Source organism: Centropristis striata, chromosome 13, assembly GCF_030273125.1.
Source record: "Centropristis striata isolate RG_2023a ecotype Rhode Island chromosome 13, C.striata_1.0, whole genome shotgun sequence".
Lineage (NCBI taxonomy): Eukaryota > Metazoa > Chordata > Actinopteri > Perciformes > Serranidae > Centropristis > Centropristis striata.
This window is the reverse complement of record NC_081529.1, coordinates 3,978,109-4,001,697: the sequence shown is the minus strand read 5'-3', so window position 1 is coordinate 4,001,697 and position 23,589 is coordinate 3,978,109. Positions and strand designations below refer to the sequence as shown.

General features: G+C 38.9%; 1 protein-coding gene and 2 long non-coding RNA genes across 3 annotated transcripts; all 3 read right to left on the bottom strand.

Moving 5' to 3' along the window:
* Positions 1-357: 357 nt before the first annotated feature.
* Positions 358-3,052, bottom strand: LOC131982907 (uncharacterized). The gene is made up of 3 exons (XR_009395436.1): positions 2,968-3,052; positions 2,582-2,831; positions 358-634 (listed from the first exon to the last, which is right to left on the bottom strand). It is a non-coding gene; the product is annotated as an uncharacterized LOC131982907 (long non-coding RNA).
* A 3,103-nt stretch (positions 3,053-6,155) lies between these two features.
* On the bottom strand, positions 6,156-11,150 carry LOC131982906 (uncharacterized). The gene is made up of 4 exons (XR_009395435.1): positions 10,943-11,150; positions 10,284-10,372; positions 7,286-7,320; positions 6,156-6,736 (listed from the first exon to the last, which is right to left on the bottom strand). It is a non-coding gene; the product is annotated as an uncharacterized LOC131982906 (long non-coding RNA).
* Positions 11,151-12,195: 1,045 nt separating this feature from the next.
* LOC131982900 (cytoglobin-1-like) lies at positions 12,196-21,345 on the bottom strand. The gene is made up of 3 exons (XM_059347493.1): positions 21,070-21,345; positions 14,870-15,101; positions 12,196-12,819 (listed from the first exon to the last, which is right to left on the bottom strand). The coding sequence occupies exons 1-3, from the start codon at positions 21,210-21,212 to the stop codon at positions 12,655-12,657; spliced, it is 540 nt and encodes a 179-aa protein (XP_059203476.1). The 5' UTR covers positions 21,213-21,345; the 3' UTR covers positions 12,196-12,654.
* Between the last annotated feature and the right edge of the window lie 2,244 nt (positions 21,346-23,589).

Below are 23,589 nucleotides of genomic sequence, written 5' to 3'. Positions count from 1 at the left end.
TCACTGCTTGCAGTGAAGATGAGTGCCTCGCTGCTAAGCAGTGGCACTAATAAAAATAAGCCCACGGAATAACAATTAGTGTGCTTTTGCAAGCAAGCACACAAAATAAGAAATAGACCCGGTGAATAGTAGTTTGTGTGCCTTTGCAAGCAAGCACACAAAATAATAAACATGAGCAATAATAAGAGATGCCTCGCTGCTAAGCCGTGGCACTTGTAAAAAATAGACCCAGTGAATAGTAGTTAGTGTGTTTTTGCAAGCAAGCACCGTGGCCCTAATAAAGCACGACAGGCATTACAATCTCAAGCCAATATAAAAATATATTAAAAATAAAAAAACAACACTCAAATATGATGATATTATTAAGGTGTTTATATAAAATACATTCTTAATCTTCTTTTAAAACCAGCCACTTAAATTCACAAACCTCACCTGGAAGACTGTTCCAGAACAAAAGGTCTCACATTACATTCAATTGAATACTTTATTAATATTTTAATATCCCCACATGTATTCTGGAAAACAAAGCTGTTTGTCTCTGTGCTGTGCCCCCTGCTCCAGGTCAAGAGTTTATGTCTGCTCTGCACCTAAGTAGAAAGATCCCCCAGCCAAGAGGAAAACTGCTCAATCAACACTGTAAGAGAACAGAACACAGACATACATGATTTATTAGTGTTGAAAATAAGTTTGGAAAATTCAAGGCTCACTGAAAAGTAGAAATAACATTCTGCAGCTGTTTGCTCTTGCTACAAACTGTTTATCAGAAACGTTAGCGCTGAAACTGGTATTTCACAATGTTAAATTTTTGGAGCGCATCCGAATCACAGGAAGATACACAATTACTTTGGTTGATGGATACAGTGCATACGGAAAGTATTCACAGCGCTTCACTTTTTCCACATTTTGTTATGTTACAACCTTTTTCCAAAATGGATTCAATTCATTTTTTCCCCTCAAAATTCTACGCAAAATACCCCATAATGACAACTTTAAAAAGTTTGTTTGAGATTTTTGCAAATTTATTAAAAATAAAAAACGAAGAAATCACTTGTACATAAGTATTCACAGCCTTTGCGATCAAGCTCAAAATTGAGCTCAGGTGCATTCTGTTTTCACTGATCATCCTTGAGATGTTTCTACAGCTTAATTGGAGTCCACCTGTGGTAAATTCAGTTGAATGGACATGATTTGGAAAGGCACACACCTGTCTATATAAGGTCACACAGTTAACAGTGCATGTCAGACCACAAAACAAGCATGAAGTCGAAGGAATTGTCTGTAGACCTCCGAGACAGGATTGTCTCGAGGTACAGATCTGGGGAAGGGTACAGAAAAATTTCTGCTGCTTTAAAGGTCCCAATGAGCACTGTGGCCTCCATCATCCGTAAATGGAAGAAGTTTGGAACCACCAGGACTCTTCCTAGAGCTGGCCGTCCCTCTAAACTGAGTGATCGGGGGAGAAGGGCTTTAGTTAGGGAGGTGACCAATAACCTGATGGTCACTCTGACAGAGCTCCAGCGTTCCTCTGTGGAGAGAGGAGAACCTTCCAGAAGGACGACCATCGCTGCAGCACTCCACAAATCAGGCCTGTATGGCAGAGTGGCCAGACGGAAGCCACTCCTTAGTAAAAGGCACATGGCAGCCCGCCTGGAGTTTGCCAAAAGGCACCTGAAAGACTCTCAGACCATGAGAAACAAAATTCTCTGGTCTGATGAGACAAAGATCGAACTCTTTGGCGTGAATGCCAAGCGTTATGTTTGGAGGAAACCAGGCACCACTCATCACCTGGCCAACACCATCCCTACAGTGAAGCATGGTGGTGGCAGCATCATGCTGTGGGGATGTTTTTCAGCTGCAGGAACTGGGAGACTAGTCAGGATTGAGGGAAAGATGAATGCAGCAATGTACAGAGACATCCTGGAAGAAAACCTGCTCCAGAGCGCTCTTGACCTCAGACTGGGGCGACGGTTCATCTTTCAACAGGACAACGACCCCAAGCACACAGCCAAGATATCAAAGGAGTGGCTTCAGGACAACTCTGTGAATGTCCTAGAATGGCCCAGCCAGAGCCCAGACTTGAATCCCATTGAACATCTGTGGAAGGATCTGAAAATGGCTGTGCACCGACGCTCCCCATCCAACCTGATGGAGGTCGAGAGGTTTTGTAAGGAGGAATGGGCGAAACTAGCCAAAGATAGGTGTGCCAAACTTGTGGCTTCATATTCCAAAAGACTTGAGGCTGTAATTGCTGCCAAAGGTGCCACAACAAACTATTGACCAAAGGCTGTGAATACTTATGTACATATTATATTTTCGTTCTTTATTTCTAATAAATTTGCAAACATTTAAAAAAAACTTTTTTAAAGTTGTCATTATGGGGTATTTTGTGTAGAATTTTTAGGGAAAAAATTAATTTAATCCATTTTGGAATAAGTCTGTTACATAAAGAAATGTGGAAAAGGTGAAGCGCAGTGAATACTTTCCGTATGCACTGTAGGTCAATGGCGGAGGTCTGCACTCCAAGAGTACCTTTCTAGTAGCAAATAGGACTGGTGTGCTTTGTTAACATTGAGCATCTTACCTGGTCTGAGATGGTGTGCTTGAAACTGCATCGATCCCTCGTCCTTTAATTTCTTCTGTCTGTGAACCTCTGAGTCTGTCCACCTCGCGGTCTCTTTCTTTCTGGGTCTGGGCCAGTTTGTGCTTGTACTGGGCCTGCAGCTCAGAGCGTTCCTGCTCAGCCAATCGTGTTGGTGTAGCCAGGCGTTCCATCAGGTCTTCACACTCCTGCCATCTGGGCTGCTGATTCCTCGAGCAGCTTCACACAAGCCCTGGAATAATATGCAAAGGAATACGTACAGCTAAGCATACAGACACACATAAGCTGCTCGAAGTGCAGGGAGTTATGCATAATGTATGTTAAACATGTACACCATCCCTGTCGATGGGACAGGGAGGCTCACTTACCAGAGAAGGTGAACTACTTGTAGTAATGTGCTGCAGATGAAGGTGCAGAGTTTGGCTTCCTCCCTCCTGTGGTGGTGGGTTCATCTGAGTGAAAAGGGGGGAAGAAACGACTCTGGTTGCTGTTTTTAATGCAAACTTCAAAGCCGGTAAAAATCCAAAACTAATAATGGGAAAACCCTCCAGTTAATTTATTCTTAACTTTGGGGAGTCTTTCTTTGGCCCTTCTTTACCAAAAGCCTTTGTTTGTGTTATAGGAGCTGAACTGGGCTTTAATGCAAAACGGTCATGTCCTGTACAAGGACAAAGAGAAATACAAATAAAAAAGCTACAAAGCTGAACTTTGTACCTGCATTTACACAATTTGTAACAACTATCTACCTTGATATTCTTTAGCATGTCATTGGGATCTGCTGTTGAGACCTGAGTCCTGGACAGGTACTTTCAAAAACATCTTCTTGATGCTATGCTCGGGCACATCATCAGTGATATATCCTGGGGTCATTGGGTGTTTCAGAGGCTTCCTCCATCCGCTCTTCCCATGGCACAGTGAGCTCAAGCATCAAAACATGATTTTTATGATTCTGACCACAACACAATATCTGGCACAGAGTGATCTCTGTGATGTGGAGAGGAAATCGCAGCTGCTTCCCAAGGTCTGCTTCCAGTCCGGTGCAGTAAAGTGTAGCCCGCTTGCCTTCTGGTGCTCTGTTGTTGGTCTCTCCCCCTCTCTGACAAAGTTGATGGTGTTCCTGGTTGGCCCCGTCTTCCGGCAGATGTTCAGGCTACTGCAGATGGTCTCAGCGATTGTCCGGAGGACTTGGTTGTGCTGCCACTGGTAGCGACCATCGGCGAAAGCTCGAGGGCATCTGCTCAGGATGTGTTCCTGCCAATACCCCAAGGTGCATAGACAGCCTGGACAAGGAACTTGATGCTGTACGGATACATATTCCAGAGATTGTTCCTTGTGATCTTTCGCTCCATCGCCTGCTTCCAATTTGGTCCAGCAGCATTGCTGCGCAATCAAAGGCCTTGGGAAGACATTCAACAGAAGACAAGGTGTTGATAAAGAACACCTGTGGGGAGTGTGACCAATGGGTGCAAAAGGTTGACACGGTGATTTAAGGCATGGATCTACCAGCACGGTATACTACCAGAAATCCTCTGGCTACTGCTACTTTGGTTTGCCCTTCAGTTTTGTGGTCTGTAAATTACAGTGAACTATAGGCAAGGCAAGGCAAGTTTATTTGTATAGCACAATTCAACACAAGGTAATTCAAAGTGCTTTACATACACATTAAAAACAGCAAGACACAATTGAAAACAGTAAAAACAGTCAATTAAAACAGGGAAGATACAGCAGGATAAAAAAAGAGATAAAATAATAAAAAGTACAAGTCAAACATTGTGTAGTTAAAAAGTAAGGGCAGTAGAGTAGAGCAGATAAGTGTTAAAGTTAAGAGTACGCTTCAGTAAACAATAGTGTTTTTAGTCCTGATTTAAAGGAGCTGACCGTTTGGGCAGACCTCAGATCTACAGGTAGTTTGTTCCACAGGTGAGGAGCATAATAACTGAAAGCTGCCTCACCCCGCTTAGTTCTTGTTTTTGGGACACGCAACAAGCCAGTTCCAGATGACCTAAGGGGTCTGGATGCTTCATAGAGAGGGAGCAGATCAAGCATGTAATTTGGTCCGAGACCATTCAGTGCTTTGTAGACCAGCAGTAAGATTTTAAAATCTATCCTCTGACTCACAGGTTCCTCTGACTCCCAGTTTCCTGGTGTTTGTGAGGACTCTGGCGGCAGCGTTCTGGATCAGCTGCAGCTGCCTGATTGATTTTTTGTTAAGACCTGTGAAGATGCCATTGCAGTAATCCAACCTACTAAAAATAAATGCATGGATAAGAACTATAATTTTTTATTTTTTTACAGCTGGGATGGATTAACCTTGTGTAACTTCTAAATTCACTATAGAGAGTAAATCATAATATACACTCAAAGCGATAGATGATATATGTTTAACTGCAGTTTGACTCACCATGATGAATCTCTCCTGGTAGTTGAGAGTAATTTAGCTAACGTTAGCTGAGCTAGCTAAATCTGATTAGGCATCTCCTTTCTCCAATGGTCACCCCTCTACACTGTTGAACATCAGCTAATATGTTTATACATCTATTGTTTCCGTGTTTTAATACAGTCAAGTTTTTTTCATTACCCCTGTCATGCTCAACCTAGCATAAAATCGCAACACTAGCATGAAAAATGGATAAAATATGCAAGAAGTTAAAAGCCAAATACACAAAAAAAGTGTACTGTAGCTGTAAATACAAGCGTTACTCAGGTTCATCTCAACATATTTGATATCCTTATGGAAGGGATAGCATTTATGCTAACGCCCTTTTATTAACATATTTGACGCCCTGTGCAAGGTCATCATTAAATCATAAAGAGGCATCCTTAATTCCCAACAAATAAATAGAGAGCGAAAACATTTTTTGATGAAAGAATAAAATAAAAGATAGAAATCATGTTTTTCATAGCCATGTTCATTTTTTTCATAGAAATGTTTATTCATTTCGTAAGCATCTTTATATATTTATTTAATATTGACTGATGGCATTCCGGATTTTTGGCCTTTTTTTTTACATCTTTAGCTGCTTGCTGGCAAGAAATCTTGAAATCTACCCAACAGTTTGGCCACCAGGTGGCGTCAGAGACAGCAAAACTGAAGAGTTTAATAATTTATCTTCTGAAGCCTATATTTAATTCAGTAAGGTCTAGGCCTGATGTTCCACTCTTAATCAGCACAATTATAACCAGTAGGCATGCTGCTCAAAGTTAGGCTCATAACACTATTCCTCATGAGCTATTTTCAGGTGTTTCATTTAGATTTGGGATAACATCATGTGGTTTTTATCCTATATCAGTTTTGTAAAAGCAGAGATTAGTTCCATGAACATGGTGAACAAACAAACAACCTCTGTTTAAAATATATGACCTTTGCATGCAAGAATATTTTAATGTTTTATAGATGATTGAGAAGATGGAGTGTTTATTGTTTCATGCACTATAATCAATATTTAGGGCTTTCTACAGCCCTAAATAAGAGTGCATTAAAGATTTTATTGAAGAACGAAATTAAACATTTTACTTTATCACGACAGAAATACCTGAAAGCATTTAATTGCTTTATTTAATTTGTGGGGAAAAACACACATTTTTGAGATTTACAGATTGGGCAAACCTTTAATAAACAATACAATACATTGATTAAGCCATTTTTTCAGTAGAATTTGTGTCGCATTTCATTTCTCAAGAATAGCTGCTCTATAAGATGTATCCAGTCAAATGTCACCCTGTCCTCATACATGCATATAGTAGGAAATTTAACAAATGACTACTGTGGAGGCACATAACATGTTTCATGACTTTAAATCTGATCATATAACCAACTATAACAATATAAATTCATGATGAATACACAGTTTTGGTCAGGCTTCATCTTCCCACCTGGAGTTCACCCCAGAGTTCACTCAGCTGCTGTTTCCTGTCACAGGGATGAGTGCGTCTGCAGGACAGATAGGGGGAAGCTATAATCAAAACAGGCCTCGTTGTTTTACCACCCTTTTTGTTTTTTTTAATCCTGGTGAGATGCTTGGCTTGAGCTGCCAAGAGCTGCTATCTCAGAAGTTGATCAGTGAGAGACAACAAGAAAAAGATTACAGGGAATGTCTTTGTAGTATCCAGGGGGAAAAGTCCTCATCGCAGAGGTCACTGAGACAAAAGACAAAACAAAACAGTGTTAAAAGTTGTGACGTTAATAACACAATTGTTCACTTTTTTTTTTGACAACTGTCCATTAAGTTTTATTTAACCCTTGTGTGGTGTTCGGGTCTGTGGGACCCGTTTTCATTTTTTATTAAAAGAAAAATGATACAATTAATTAATTTTTCAAACTGAGACTCACTGACTTTGGCTCATTTTTTGTGAAGAACATATATCAGAATACATATTTAATGACCACACACCATACACCCCCCCTACACATTTCTATTACATATAAGATGTCCGGGTCCACTGGACCCGGGGCTAATAGAAGTGTGGAAATTGATGTTCAGTCTGTCTTGACTGATATGTTTACTCTGTGTTCATGTGTTCAGCTTGTGTTGTGCATCATCTGTTCAGTATTTTAACATAAAAGTATTTGATTGTGAGGCATTAAAAGCCACAAAATGCAACGGGTCCATCAGACCCACAAACACTGGCTGAGTAACAACAATATGAACATTACACAAGGGTTAAAACATAGCACTTGATGCTTACTAGACTTGATGATGGCCTCATGACTCTGGTCACGTCTGCAGGGGAGGAAGAGCACAAGAAGTAAAAACCAATATGCAAAGTCACAATGAAAGGCAATAATCACACATAAAAGGTTAAATCATCATGACTCAGCCTCTACAGAAATGATCCAGCTAGCATGAGATTATAACGCACCAATGCCCTGTGACCTGCATGAAACCTCCATGCAGTGGTTATGTACAATAAGTTAGTTTATCACTTTATATTAAGAGCTTTTCAGCTGCATTAAGCAATGTGATTGTAGGGCGGTAATGTATTTATAATAGGCCTCCAAAGGGATGATGGATTGTTGTTGTGCCTCTGAATCATTTAGTATTAGCAGTGTAGCAGTGAATACTTAAAAGCTAAATGTGGGGCAGGCATCTTAGCTCTTTATGCATCTGTGCCTCAGTAACATGCTCCACTGCTCCACTTTCTCCCCTTGTCTGGAGCCCCTTCTGTAAACCTTGCACACACACACACACACACACACCACTTCCTCCTAACTGTCAATGTCCCTTTGTCTGTCTGGATGTTTTCCTGTCTCTCTTTCACTCACTGTGATTCCAGGCTACTTTATATTTAATTTACAACTTAATTGAATTGTATATGCTATTGCTTTTTAAAACTGGTTTGAATAAATTTAGCATTAGCATTAGCTCTTATAGGGACCACAATGGCTTATAGGGACCGCAATGGAAATAAGCCTTAGGGCTTTTTTGTGTCATCCCTGACTATTTTTATGTATTTATATTACGTATGACACAGGTTGCTGTTTCATATTTTTTATATTAAGAATGGTCAAATAAAATCAATCAATCAATCAATTAGCTTGATTATAAGTCTCAAATAAGTTGTGTTCGGGGTCAAATGTGAAGTTTGTATTCTCAAAGGGGTACTCTGCTGGTTTTACACATGAATATCACTGATCAGTCAGTCATCATCAGATGAGTATAATTTCTCTTGTGTCGAATATCAGGGAAAACTGTAGGAAAATATTATTATATTCTTGATATTTTAAAGCATTAAACATTTACAGCACAGTACCTAACAGTAATTAACAGTTAACAGTAATTAAATCCTGTCTCAGAGACACATGACCAGACAACCCAACTGCAGGGGGTTATAATGTGTATTTGCATGATAGTATCTGACTGGCGGTGTTTCCAATCCACTTCCTTTTGTTTCTTTGAAGTTTCTCTCACTGTCCTGTGATGTCTGATTCCTGTCGCGATTTGCCCTGTAATGAACTCCGGCCCTTTGATCAATTGAGACTGAATTTCTGGATAAAAGTGTAGGATTTTCTTTTGTCAGGAGAGAACGCAGACTGACTTCTCTCCATGCTGCAAGAAATGATCAATATTGGACGAGTAGTGTCCCCCACCCTAACCCTTAGAGAGACCTTAATTGAACGTAACCCGGAGTTTGCCAGAATCACCTGATCTTGGTGTTCTGGTCTAATGGTGGGATTATCTTAGTTGTAGTTTCCAGACCAAATCTAGTTTACAGCTTGGATCTGGAAACTTCAGCTTTATTTTAGTCCACCATATCCTGGTAAGTTTCTGGTAAGAATTATAAAAAAAATATGGTTGTAAAATAGTCACAAAGATCGGTTTGAGTCGGATAAGTTATCTTGACAGCAGAGTTTGGTAGTTAAGAATTTGGTAGGATTTATTACCAGACAGAGAACTCAACATGCTACAACATGCTACAACATGCTGTGAGGTTCAACAATGATGGGACCAACATTTAGCACTTAATGAGTTTATATTTTGGGCGTACCATCCACATCTACTGCAGGTAACACACCCAGTGCGTTTACATGCACAGTTTAATCAAGCGATGCTTAAAATTCAATTTTGCCGTCTCATTTGACTTCTGTACTTGTCCCTGTTTACATGCAACTGAAAATCAAAGAAAATCAAATAACTGACGGGTATGTGTCCTCCTCCTCAACACTGGGTGGCGATATGCATCGTTTCAGTGGGTTAATATGGCGCCCACTCCGGTTGACCAATTTGTCATAATAAACAAGAGAGAAAGGCGGGAAACCGGCCTTTTTAAACAAGAACAACAAGATGGATAACCGTACAGTGTTCATTCATTATGTAATGTACAGGTTACTTGTTGTGCAGATGAGGTGCACACTATCCCTTGTGGTCATGGTGATTTTGAGGGGCAGACAAGAAAGCCAGACTCTGCTGGAGGGCTACAATAGTAGCCTGTCTTTGGTTCGACACTTCTGCAAGCGGCTTTCTTGGATTTTTTGTTTCGGGGTCATACGCCAGCGCGGCGGGTGGAGCATGCACACATGCGTTGTCTTGTACATGCTGGCAAAAATCATATTCAAAGATCAGACAAGATCGGGCACGATCAGGGTGGTATGGCCGTAAGCCAAGGCTCGGAAGAGAGTTTCCATAGAACTTGGCGGTCCTTTGTGGAGTTGGTGGCTGGTTAGCCTTCACTCCCTTGGCCTTTTTTTCTTTCTTTTTATTTTTCATTTTATTTTATTTTCTTATTCGTATTTTTATCTCTTATTTTTATTTTGTTGTATTCCTTGTCTGCGTGCTGTGCTGTTTGTTTGTTTTTTTCCCTTTTTCTGTGTTTTGTCATGTAAGTGCTTTTTGTGGGGAAAAAATAAAATATTAAATTTAAAAAAAAAAAAATCATATTCCAATCACATTACCTTGGTGTCGGCGTCGGACTAACGTTTACATGCACACATTTGTCCAGTTATAGTCGGATTAAGGCAATCTTTTGTGTCAAGTGTCATGTAAATGTACTGAGTGACAATGGATAAGAACCTCATACAACCCTGCTTCAAGAAATCAAAACTATCCCTTTAAAGTTGGGATATTTTGACATTTGCTGCTTGATAGAGCTGTACAAAATCCCGGCATTGCCCCTTTAAGACCCCTGTGGCAATAGAGTACATTATCTTCATGTGTTTTCATTGACTTGATTGTTTGTGTGTCCTTACCATGTGATCCTCGCTGTTGTCATTTTTGGGTTTCTGCTGCTCCATTGCTCTTCATGTATGGCACATCTTTCTCATTGGCCTCTTTCTGCCTGTCACGACGGAAACAGACATATTATATTAAATACTCCATATTCATCCTCACAGCACCTTCTTCAACACATTTATCTGTAAACAGCTTTGGGAAAGAAACTCATTTAAAAAAAAGGAGGTTTCGTGTTTATTAGCTCATAATTGTGAAAGCTGGCTGTTGCCATGCTCCGTGGTGCCGGAGCCTCCTGGTATTGTTTGCCATTGCTGTGTGAGTGGCTGAGCAGGGCCGGGAGGCTGAGAAGATTGCACTTTGAGTCAATTAGCAGCCATGAGCTCGAGAGCTCTGATGCTTTCCCCTCCATTCATCTCTCCATTAAAAAAAAACCTGGAATACACTGTTGTTATGTATCGAGCCACTTAATCCACACACAGTTGCTCAAGGCGGACACTAAAATAATCACTGGAGTGATTTCAAATCAATGAAGCAGATAAGTCTCTCCCTCACTCCCCCACACATGAAACACACATGCACTTTCTGTGTTTGTTGTCCTGATGGAAGTGTTTTATGAAGGATTTAAGGATTTTGTCAGCCACTGGAAAACAAGAAATAGTTAATGATCAGTACTCACGGTCTGATTTTGTTTGAGAATTTCTGTCGCAGGATGAGAGCGATGGTGGTGAGGACCACCATTGTAGTACACATGGTCCTATACGTCCAAGGATCCCCTGCCTTGGGTCCGAAGGGACTGGTAGTTTAGAGCAGCAAGGCTTGTCCTCCCATTTAAAAGGCTTGAATGGTAAAAGGCAGAGTTTGCGGTGTACAATCAGACTATTTCTGTCTTTCCTCTTGGCTCTGACTCATGATTGGGGAGATTAGCTCAGAGGATTAGCCAGGATCAAGACAGGACTAGGAGGTAAACAGAGCATGCTGTGTGTTTCTATTCTGAAAAAAAAACCCATCTCGCCACCATGTCGTCACAACATGCAAAAACAACCTCGATATTGTTATTTTTTTGTTAAGGAAGGGCCTGTTAAAATTGTCTTTGAGTGGCACTTCACAACGGATTAAAAGATACTAATCAAATTACTGTATATCTGGAGAAAGCTAATCCACTGTTGGCCAAGTGCAGAGCTCCTACGATATCTAATGAAAACAGAGCCCATTGTGGGATAAATGGAGGTAAAAATAGGGACCTCCAGCAGCTTATACTTAGCACTGCTGACTCAAGCAGAGAATAAGGGAGCAGTAGGCCAAGAAATAGAGGTAAGGTCTAATTATGTCAACACTTGTGTGAGTAGACATGAAGGCGATTCAGATTAGAGCAGATATACATTTAAAAGGATTCCACATTGTGACAGTAAGGTTGCAGGGTTTTCTTTGCATTTTTATTTCAAAATTATACAGATACAAAGGTGAGTCATAATGAAAAAAATGTACAATCGTCACAATTAATTGTTAAAAATGTAAAAATGTCTTCTTTATATCTCATAAAGTGAACACAAGTGGGCACAGACGGATAAAGGAAACATTACATGATATTTAGAAAGAATGGTATTTACATGGCAGTTTCTTGATATACACATTCAGTAGAAGGCACATCCAAGCCAAATGTGACCTCTCGTCCACTGTTGGATTAACGTTTGCATTTTCTTCCTCTTTGCTCTCTTCTTTAAAGGCATACTATGCAGGAATTGTCGTTTATAAACACAGCATTCAGCCTTGGCCCCTCTGCAGCTCAATCCAAGTGAAAGCAAACCCCAGAATTGTCTGTTGGAGTTTTGCCTTGCCAAATTTGTGTTTTTTCAGTACTGTGTCCACCATTTTCATAGCTTCGTGAGCAAAGGGTGATGCCCAGAAACGTCATGAATGCAGGGAAATAAAAAGAAAAGAGAAAACAAAGACAGATGGCAGGCTCTATGCTGATACAGACACCGCCACACACTTCTATGGCGTCATATGTGATGATTGAGAGGGATTATTTTTGAGTCTGTACATATTTTTTTCCCAAAATCCTGCATAATATACCTTTAAATTGTTTGGTCCTTTACACAAGTATAAAAACACAGAGGAGAGCTTTATAATTTTACATCTACTCTCCCTCTCTTTCTCTCTCTCTGTCTCTCTCTCTCTCTCTCACACACACACACACCCACACACACACACACACACTCCCATAGTCCATGATTATCTTAGATTACAATAAACTGTATAAATGTCCCCAGATACATTTCTTCCCTTTAAAGGTCAGTACAGTGAATTAATCCCTCTCTTACGAGGCCATGGGCCCAAACATTAGAAGTCTTTGGGAGTTCATGGTCCAAAAAACCCAGACAAAGAGCTTCACCCAGTTGATGTTGAGAGCTTAGTCCAGCCCACTTCCTCATAGACAGCTGTGATGCCACAGCAGACCGTAGCCAAGAGTTTGGTCCATGCAGCGGCCACCTCTGGTGTCACCACCTCTGAAAACGCTTCTCCGAGGACCTCCAGTATCACACCACTCAGGATCTGGGCAGGGTACAGCAAAACACACTACTTTAGACACCTTGAGGTTCCATTAAAAGATTAGTTTGAAATTTTTGGAAATAAACTGCAGCCAGTACACGGTTAGCTTAGCTTAGCACACAGAGGGAATGACTTAGGTAAGAAGTCATTGGTAGTCATTGGTAAGAAATTCTTCCTTCCAGCACCTCTACAGCTCACTAATTAACACATTATATCTCATTGGTTGGCAGTTTTGAGAATCATTATTTCATTATCACAATCACATTATGTGAAATAATTTTTGTCGGACATGTGTTTCCGTTTTTCACTCCAACCTTTGGTCCCCAAAGGCTTTTTTCAATGTTTTACTGCACTGTCTGTTTTAAAGTGGTAAACACAATTACTGGGATCAAAAGGTTCTTTATGATCTTCTCCTACATTCAACCGACAACCTCAAGTGCCTTAAACCTAGCTATAGATGAATAAATGACCTAACTTCTTGCTTGATGTTTTTGCTTGGTTAACAACTCAAACTGATTTTCACCCTGGAGGAAAGGGGTCGTGTCCAATATGAAAGTTAAAGGAAATTATGTAATTCAAACAACACTGATCTTCCATGCCTTGCATTTTGTGCATCATGTTTTTACTTTTTACTACAACTATGTCACTTCCGGTATCACCTCCTCGTAACTACTTTACTTCCCACATTTACATTTATTTACTGTTTAAACTATCTTTTATAACATCGTATGGTTTTTTTGCCCTAAACCTAGATCAGTGGTTATGTAGACTAAATTCTAGCCATTTTTACAACAGCAAACCGTACACGTACATGTCATGACATGTGCACTATTTTTGGAACGTTTCGCTCTGTTCTGAACCACAAACCGTGAAACACTGATATGGGTCATTATGGGTGGAATTGACGAACAGCCTTTTTTGTTTCTTAGGTTAGAGATCTTGTTGGTTTACTCTGTGTCTTTGACCATTGACACTTTCATAGTGTGTTTTCAGTTCATGAAAGTTAATTGTAATTTTGGCCAACTACAAATGTCTTGTTCACTTGTATACTATAAGGAGTTGGCTGGCTGTTCATTTTGAAATACAGATGCACCATGCTAACTAAGCTAGCTAGTACTAGCATTAGCTTGTAACTTAGCGTTTGTCCTCCCCAGTTCTACTCTCTCATTCAAAAATGGTCACATCTGGCTCCAAAAATGAAGATGGTGACAGCTAAAATGCAAACTCAAGGTGGAAGTCCACAAACCAATGGGTGTCATCAAGGTCACTATGCTCTAGGGCTGGGCGATATGGCCCTAAAAGAATATCATGATATTTCAGGCTATTTTTGCGATAACGATATTCTTGGCAATATTACCAAATACTTGAAAATATATAGAAAATATGATTTTTTTTAGTCTGTATAAATAAATAAAAATCTAAAATGTAGTGTGAAGTGCAAATCTCAACAGTTGCCAAATACTAAAAAATTTACTCTTGACTCTTGAATATGAGAAAATAATTAAATTAACCATTTAGGGGTTCCGGGGGCAAATTTTAATGACATTTTGTAAAGGAGAATAAAGGTTCTTGTATGTTTTATTTAAGGCATCTTATTTTGACGGTCTTCTTGTAAGTTCTGTGGTGGATTCTGTTAACACACTGTGCTCTTATTTTGAAAGCTGCATGTGTTTAGCGACAGAGAGTAAGTAGCTTTTTGTGATTAAAACAACATTAATTGTTAGCTAATGTTAGCTCGTGGCTAACGAAATGCATAATGCAGCAGTGTTTTTGGAGGGCAGCTCGGTATATTCAGTTGTGTGTCAACCTTACGCCACTACATCAAGAAGTAGGAATGTTGCCAATATCATGATATGCATTTTTTTTAACCATAAAAAAAATATACCGATATTATCGTGAACGATACAATATGGCACACCCCTACTATGCCCACTTCTTTTATACAGCATGTGGTTACATGTCAGAATGTACATCTTCTAAGTGTTTTAGACTTTACGCTTTGCCTTCTTGAGGCCAAAAATCCATTTATTTTCGTATTAAAAACATGCGTTACCTTAAAGTACACAGGCTCCACCTTGTGTCGGAGTGCGTGGGCCTTGCCCACCAGCTTCAGCACTGAGGCCACCTTGTCTGAGTTGTCAAGGCTCTCCACCAGTGTATTGAGGGCATTCATGACTCTGTGAGCATGCTTCCTAAGCTGGGCGCTCCGCTCCAGTTCCTCTGGCTCCTCGATGTGCTTGAACTGGCTGAAGAACTGCTTGGATGAGGGAAAGTTCACAAACAGCCTGCAAAGGAAGCAAAGTAAATGAGAGATATGAGTATGAGCAGCTGCTGTGAAGCTCCCCTAATCTCATCGCCCTTCAGCCTGCAACAGCTCGATCTTGCAAACCCACGTTCATTTTTTTTGGAGCTGGCAAGATACCATGAGTAAATATCCACACTGACATGAGAGTGCTGCATATTTTCACTTTAAATGTTTGCTTTCAACTATTATCTAGGTACTGTGTGTTATGTATTCCATATATTTGAAAAGAATTTAAAAAGTGAAGGAAAAATATTCAGCTGCAGAAAAATCATGACACAAAATGGCCCGTTGCCATAAAAGACATTAACCCCTTTAAGGTTTAGTTCATTTGATAAAGAATTGGGGGTGGTGGGCAGTTGATTTTTAAGGGGGAGATAGCAGGTTAACAATAAATACCATATAGAAGTGGTGTACATCTTCTGAAAGCTGGAGATCTGAATATTAATTTGAAATGCAGCACTGTGTGTTGAGATGTTCAGGTCATAAATCTCTAATAAAAATCTCTTAATTAATCAATTAATAAAACCTAATAAGGTGTGTAATGATTCAGAACATTACTGTTTGGCTTTCTGAAGTCCATTTCCATGCTCAACTAAGTCCCATAAGTTCTTGCAGCAATTCGAGAATGAATAAAAATGGTGAAAAATCCCTCCAGGACATTACATCAATACACCAAGACCTTTGGAACAACATAGAGAAACCCATGCTGTGATATTTGGTTTTGGTTTAAACACTTTTGTCATTTTGGAGATTTCTGTATTTTCAGAAATTAGATGGTGAGCATTTTTGTTCTTTAAACTGCTGATTAATGTGGGGAAGCCATACATCTTCTGAAAGCCCTGATTCTTTAATTTGTGGTTGTAAAGTGTCATGAGGTTGTGATCATCCTAGAAGTCACAGCAACTCATTTTATACAATGATGTCAAGTTTCAAGAAATGCTCTAATGGGCCCCTATGGAGATTACCATTATTACACATTAATAAAATTGAGACAAGAGTCTCAGCTTTCCAGTAATAGCCAATTTATGTAATTCAAGCCTGTTTAGGGAACCCAGTGTGCAGAAATATTCAAATACAGTAGGTGAAAATAGCTCATTTTGCATGAGAAAAACTTTCTGGTTCCTGCCTTAAACTGCATGTTATCAGCATCAACATTTCAGACTTGTGAGCCAAAGTACATACTTTGGCCCGTGAAGTGATCATCCAGTAGCAGGAGCAAGTATGTAAAGTACTAAGCCGATCTCGTTTTACATCCATCATTGGTTTTCCTCCATTTGGTTATCTAATAAAGTTCATAGTTCAAAGTTAAGTCACATTTTTCTGTTGGGTTCCCATAAATCATTTAACACTTCACATGGTAGAAATACTGTAAATCAGATAAACATGAAGGTTGATCTAACGCTGATAGTGTCTGTGAGGAATTCTGTTTTATTACTGTTTAAGCTTTGACTTTAAAGGATGTATGTCGCTTGGGAGCCTCAAACCCAAGACAATATTCTGTCATTCTTTTAAGGACAATTTTTTATGAGTTTGTCGATGGATGTGTTGAAAATGATCAAAAAGATTTAGCAAATAAAGTATGAAGTATTCAAAATGATTACCCGCTGCACTTTAAATTAAGGGTTTTGAAGAAGCATTTAGTGTTAATTTATTGTACAGATCCAGTTATTAATGCCAAAATAATTTGTTGTTATTTTGTTTATCACTTGTGTTATTTATCCCAAAGACACTCAACAGTTGAGCTAAGATAGCCTTATATTGCTGTTTGATATAACTTTGGGCAATAGCAAATATGAAAAAAAAAAGGTCTGTCCTAAAGCATTTATTAGTTTCTGACTCTGGGAAAAACAGTAAAGTTCCCCAAAACTATTGTATCTCTGAACTGTCACAAAATGACCCAAAAAATAAACAAAATGACCAAAAAAAGACACAAAATGACTAAAAAAAGACACAAAATGACCAAAAAAAGGAAACAAAATGACTAAAAAAGACACAAATTGACCACAAAATGATCAAAAAAAGAACAAAAAAAGACACAAAATGACCAAAAAACACACAAAATGACCAAAAAAAGACATTAAGTGACCAAAAAGACTAAAACACATGAACACTTTAACACAGTGGAGACAGAGCTGACTTCCAAAATGATTTGCCGACCCCCAGAAATCATCTCGCGACCCCAATTGGGGTCCCGACCCCAAGGTTGAGAATAGCTGATCTAGCCAATGTGGAAGACCCTTGAACCTGCATTCTTTCTAATGGCCAACAGGGGGCGACTCCAGTGGTTGTAAAGAGAAGATCACAAGTTTCAAGTCGTTTTCAACACACTATGATGTTCGTTTTTACAATTATAGCAGGCTGTGCTTTGTTACATTGTGATTGACAAGTCACTTATACAGTCTTCGGTTTTGATTTTGTCCCTGTTATCTTGAACTTTGACCCTCAGAGTGTTTTTCCAGGTTACGAAGGATAATTGTAAAATTTTATTTGCCTTAAGGGTCTTCCGCATTTGGTTTTCCTTAAAGACACTCTTGAGTGTATTTCATTTCCATTGGCTGGCCTCTCGATCCCTCTTCATTTTAGAGTGTCTTTGGGGTCAGATAACATAATAATTCAATGACTTTATCATTTTTATTCACTAAGCCTCCCCAGAAACTTTTTCAAGGCCCCCTGGGAAGACCCGCCTCCCACTCTCTGGTGTCAGGCATACCTTGTACCAGAAATCTGGCCTCTGGATTTACACAATCTTCATTGTTACTATATGTGGTCCCCCTTGGCGAGGCTGTGGGCTCAAGTGCCTGACAGTTCTGCACTGTGGTTCCTGTCATGCCTCAAAAAAAAAAAGGGCCCACGATCTTGCACAATTCCACAATGTCTAACAAAAGGTGAAATGTGCTAATGAGTGAGGGCGAGATGAATTAAATAACTACTCAGGCTACACACCTGATGCTGCCTTTCTTTTTTTGTATAGTGAGCATTTCATGTTTCATTTGGTATAAGTATATTATTGTTGTTCACGTTCCAGATCTAGATTCTGATATTCCTTTACACATCCAGCTCTTTCTGAGAACAGATAGTCAAATCAAGGAAGTTTTTCTCTGATTTATATCCTCATTTGGCCCTCTGAGGTATCAGAAAACTAGAAAGAGGAACCTAAAAACTCCCCCCTCCCACAGTCTGGGAAGAGGGCCAATGCATCTGGTTTCTGGCAATCAAAACCTGATGTCCCATCTCCCACTGTCTCTGCAACAACTAACACAAAAATGAAGCAAATATTTTTCTGTTTGCTCTGAAGCATATGGCTGGATATTAGAGTTTCACCTGTGAGTTTAAATGCCTGAGATGGAAGGAGGAGTCTTAAGCTCTCAGCTCTGGGTGGAGCGCCTTGGTGCTAGTTTTATTGCAAACTAATGAGGAGCGGCAGTGTTTAATCTTTCTCTCTTGTAATTGCATGACCTGTGGTTGCATATAAATAGCCTCATTAGTATTTTATATAGTCATTGGATTCTTAATCCTTCCCTTATCTGTTCTTCGAGACTAACAGAAGAGCTGAATCCAGAGAAAGTTTCTAATTTCAGAGACGGCGTCATAATTTGCTGCTTGCGATCTTTAACCCTGAGAGACATTTGATCTGCTCTTAGCTAAAAGAAGAATTTGCCATGGGTGTGCTTATCGATCTCCCTTCATTCCTCAAATTCCTGAAGGTCATGGGGTCTTTGTGAAGGAATGTAGCAGTAGAAAAAGACAAAGCAAAGTTAAATTAATTTACTTTCAACACGTTTATGATGGAAAGAAGAGGAGTGGACTCAAAGGACTGGATTGCTTAGCAGGTGTTGGCTGGTTCTATTGAACTTGGATAATCCGGTTTTCGTATTGTTCACCTGACGGCTGAAATATGATACAGAGCAATTTAAAGCTGATCTGATTTTTGTCCTTAGGGCAACTTGAATCACTAATGTTCTCCTCTTTCACTTCCTGCTGCTGTTGTTTTTGTTGTGCAATTTGCTTTAAATTGGAAGTGCTTGTCATTATTTATTTATTTATTTAAGGTCTTATTATTTTACCAAATTATTATTATATTATTTCAATCACCATTTTTTTTTAGTTTATTATGTGTATTGTGACTTTTTATTTATTTTCTTTACTTGGCTATATTGTAAATGAAGTCTCTACCTTAATGTATTTCCAAGTAAAAAATAAAGGTTAAATAAATAAATGAAACATAATAATTAAAAATAATAAAAATACTGATTTGTGTGCTGCAGCTAAATCCTAATAGTCTGATAGTCTGTCATCTGTTAAAAAAAGGAAAGAAAGGAAAGAAAAAACATACCTTTACTGATAGTTACTGCACAAGTATATTGTGCCCTGCATTTTCTGCTATAACCTCCCTTTCAACTTTCACCTCATGCAATCAGTAAGGATTATAAAGGCTTGCTGTGTCATGCAGTAATTCTCGTCACACTTGAAAGACCGTCAAAGCCCTCTCACCAACATTTACCGATTCCCTGCAGATGGTTGCTTTCAGACCCGCTTCATTTCATTGATTTCAGTGTAAACATTAAAAAATCAACAGCGACTATAACAACAACCCTTCAACAGTAATGCACGCTTGCTGTAAAATGTTCAATTGACTAAAGAAAATTACCACACAAAACAAAACCCCTCTCATCCCTGATTGCAGTCTGACTGCCAGTGATGGAGTCATGCTGCTGTGGTTGCCCGGCCCTCTATAGGAATTCAATAGGCTACGTGACCTGCTCAATGGGAGGGAGCCCTATGAGTGCCAAAAATGTTGGAGTGATTAATTATGATGTTTATCACTTGCCTCTACTATTTCATAAATAGGATTAAGAAAAAGGACGAGAGGTGAGAATATCTCATGCAGAAATATAACTCACTGAGTTCCTCTGGACCCCAGGCTGGAAACTTGTAAAGTCAACGAGATAATTTGTGTTTAGCCTTCTGAGAAAGGAGAAGCCAACAGTCTGTATTAGAGTTGATTTAGATCAGGGGTCTCAAACTTACGGCCCGCGGGCCAATTGCGGCCCTCGTGACAATATTTTGTGGCCCTCACCTTGATATTAAATGTTTTATATGAATGGCACTTTACCGTGTTGTGTGTGGAAGGTCCCTTTAATTACTTTTTTTTTGGTAATTTTGTGTTTTTTTAGTAATTTTGTCTTTTTTTTTTATATCATTTTGTGTCTTTTTTTAAAATAATTCTGTGTCCTTTTTTAAAAATAATTGTGTCTTTTTGGTAATTTTGTGTCTTTTTTAAATAATTTTGTGTCTTTTTTGGTCACTTTGTGTCTTTTTGGGTAATTTTGTGTCTTTTTTTCTGTTATTTTTTTGTCTTTTTTGGTCATTTTGTGTCTTTTTTAATAATGCTGTGTCTTTTTTGGTAATTCTGTGTATTTTTTGGACATTTTGTGTCTTTTTTGTGATTTTGTGTATTTTTTAAGTAGTGTTTTTTCAGTCATATTGTGCCTTTTTTTTTTATTTTGTGTCGTTTTTGGTCATTTTCTTGTCTTTTTTAGTAATTTTGTGTCTTTTTTTGGTCATTTTGATACTGCCTCCAACGGCCCCCAGGTAATTTGAGTTTGAGACCTCTGATTTAGATGGATATCTGCAGTTTTCTGTGGTGGAAAAGCATCAGCCGGGCCTCCAGCAGGTGCAGTTATATTACTGAGGGGGGAAAATGCTAATTTGACCTTATCAGTGGTGAGCTAATTAAAGTTGCAGAAATTAGGAAAAAATTAATGAAAAGTCCCAAAATAGGTATTAGATACAGCACATGCAGTTTTTTTTTCTGACTGATATAAAACCTCTATTGGGTTTTTTCCCGTCAGAATAATGCAAATATCTGCCGAACTCTGTGTCAACCTGCGTTAAAGATTTCAAAATAAAACAGGAGAGTAAAAAAAAAAAGGAAAAAAGACAAATACCTGACAAGAATGGCCACCCCAGCGTCATCACAGTTCTGGTAGACTTTTGCCCAGGAGTCCTGGATCATCACCTTCTCCTTCTCTGTCAGTGGGCTTGGTTGTTCCAGGTGGTCCCCCTCTCCCTCTCCTTGCATCCTCTCCATCTGGGAACACAGTAGTGTGCAGAGATGAGCACGTGCAGAAGGCAGGGCTGATGACAGTAACCCCCTCCCTCAAAATAAATCTCTACCTTTTTTCTTGTTTATGTGTCTTTCTTTGCAAGAAAACCCTGCTTCCCTTCCCCCCTTTTTCTTCCTAGTGAGAATCTTTGCTCTCCACCTCTGAATCTCTGAGCTGAGCGAGAGTGTGAGTGAAGAACAGGCAGAAAAAACACAAGAAACACACGCAGCGAATGAGGAGGAGCCTCTGTACTCTCTCTTTTTACACTCTCCCTCTCTCTCTCTCTCTCTCTCTCTCTCTCTCTCTCTTTCTCCCTCCCTCTCTCTCTCTCTCTCCTTTCTCCCTCTACCCACCTCACCTTTGTAGGTGGTGTTTGATGAAACATGATGAGATAGGAAACAAATCCTTCATAAAGACAGTCAGATATGTAATACATGCAATGTAAGATTATGACAATGGAATAAGATAAAGGAGCACGCTGTGACCTTTTACCTCTGTCGTCACCATACCAGGCTATCCAGGAGATTAACCTGTAATATTGAATTTCTCACAAAGCTCTGCCGACGTAAATGTAAAAACCACAAAATTAAACAGCATGACGTCCATCAGAAATAGGGCAGACGGGCTCTATTCATTTTGCTTTGCTTCTGACAGATTATACGAGCATTTTTTCAGTCCGTTTTTTATTACTTTACCCTTTTTATTATATGCACACACACTCAAGAGACCCACATTGCCCAGCTACATTTTCCAGCTTTGTTGTGGCATGGGGTTATCAGCCAGAATTCATATCGTATTTGTGTTCTCACAGTTGAAAACTTGAGAATGCTTTTATTCAAGTTTCCTAGTAGGCCTGAATGAACATGTTTTAATTAGCCAGGAAGCTGTGGGTAATAAGTCAAAAGAGGGTAAACAAGAGAGTAGTAAAGACATCACATATTATAACCGAAAGCTAAGATTGAGATGATATTTATTGCCTGACTGGGGAGGTACAATGTACAGTAGGTGCCACCAGAGTACGGTCCCATGTTAAACATTGACAGAGTCCTTGAGAGTCTATCAATAACAATCAAGTTGGTGGAAAAAAACTGTGCTTAAGGTAGACACTACTCGTATTTCAGGTTTTTTTTGTGCTTCTGCGTTGCAAAAGAGTAACATTTGCAAGCAGATGTATCACATTTCCAGGTAAAGACAGTTATTTTAGCAACTAATCACATTGGAAATATTCTAATTAATAAGATCCAAGTCCATGTCAGGCACTCCCAGTTAAAACCACAAAGGTAAGAATTCGTGCAGGTTTAGGATTTATCAAACCATATCAAACTGGCTGGTCTAGGATCAGATGGTTAAGGTCAGATTAGGTTCTTGTGGATCAGATAAAACAAGCACACTTAGTCAATGATTGTAGATCAAAACGCTCTGCTCGCACTGGTTTATATTTCCACAGAGGAACTCAGATACATTTTATAAAGCTTTATGATTGTTTGCATAATCCACACTAAAAAATCAGACTCCTTTAACCCACTGCCCAGAAAAACAAGTCTCTCATGGTTGTCATGTCACCTCCACAGACATAACTCTACTCAGTAGATCTAGGGCTGATGGTTAATGACATCTAGTGGACAGTTGGAGTAATGCTGCCTTACTACAACTAGCTGTGAAAAGGCAATAATTAATTATCTTCCTGATTTTTTTCCTTAAGCATAGATAAACATTTCTGTTTGAGAGATTTTTATTAGGTGTTTTTTTTTCCATAAACACAGACTGTCCAAATAAAGTCTCAGGTGTCAGTGGGATCCGTAGCCCGAGAATCTGCTGCATCACTCTCCAAATATTTTTCCTAAAACAGTTGTATCTTAGAACATCAATTTCTCCAACATGTGCAATATGTTGATTATCTGCCTGACCGTATCTAATCACTGACACTTTATCTACGTATTTACTCTATCAACTTAATGTCATTAATCCATAAATCTATGATAATAATTTGATTTATCATCCTGCTAACTAAGATGACGTTAGCATATTTATTAAGTTATAATATATAAATATACTTATGTTATAATATATATATATATATATATATATATATATATATATATATTAAGTGATTACATCCCCATTTCTCTTTTATCACATATTCGATAACTTTTGACTTTATGATATCAAAAAAGACTTGCTACACTGTCTTTAACAACAAAGACTTGTGACTTCACTTGGACTTGTGTCTTCAACTTGAAAATACTTGGTAACTAACTAACGTTAACACAATTCATTCATCCACGAAGAACGAATAAATAAAAAGCATTAATATTTTTTTGTAAATAGCATTACCTTTGTCAAAGAAGTATATTATATCTT

What these genes read in the sequence shown, in the direction of transcription:
- LOC131982900 (XM_059347493.1), bottom strand. Translation starts at nt 21,212, where the DNA reads ATGGAGAGGATGCAAGGAGAGGGAGAGGGGGACCACCTGGAACAACCA. An exon ending in GGGGTGGCCATTCTTGTCAG is followed by an intron (nt 15,102 to 21,069) that starts GTATTTGTCTTT and finishes CTTCCTTTGCAG; the next exon opens with GCTGTTTGTGAACTTTCCCT. An exon ending in TGGAGCCTGTGTACTTTAAG is followed by an intron (nt 12,820 to 14,869) that starts GTAACGCATGTT and finishes TACCCTGCCCAG; the next exon opens with ATCCTGAGTGGTGTGATACT.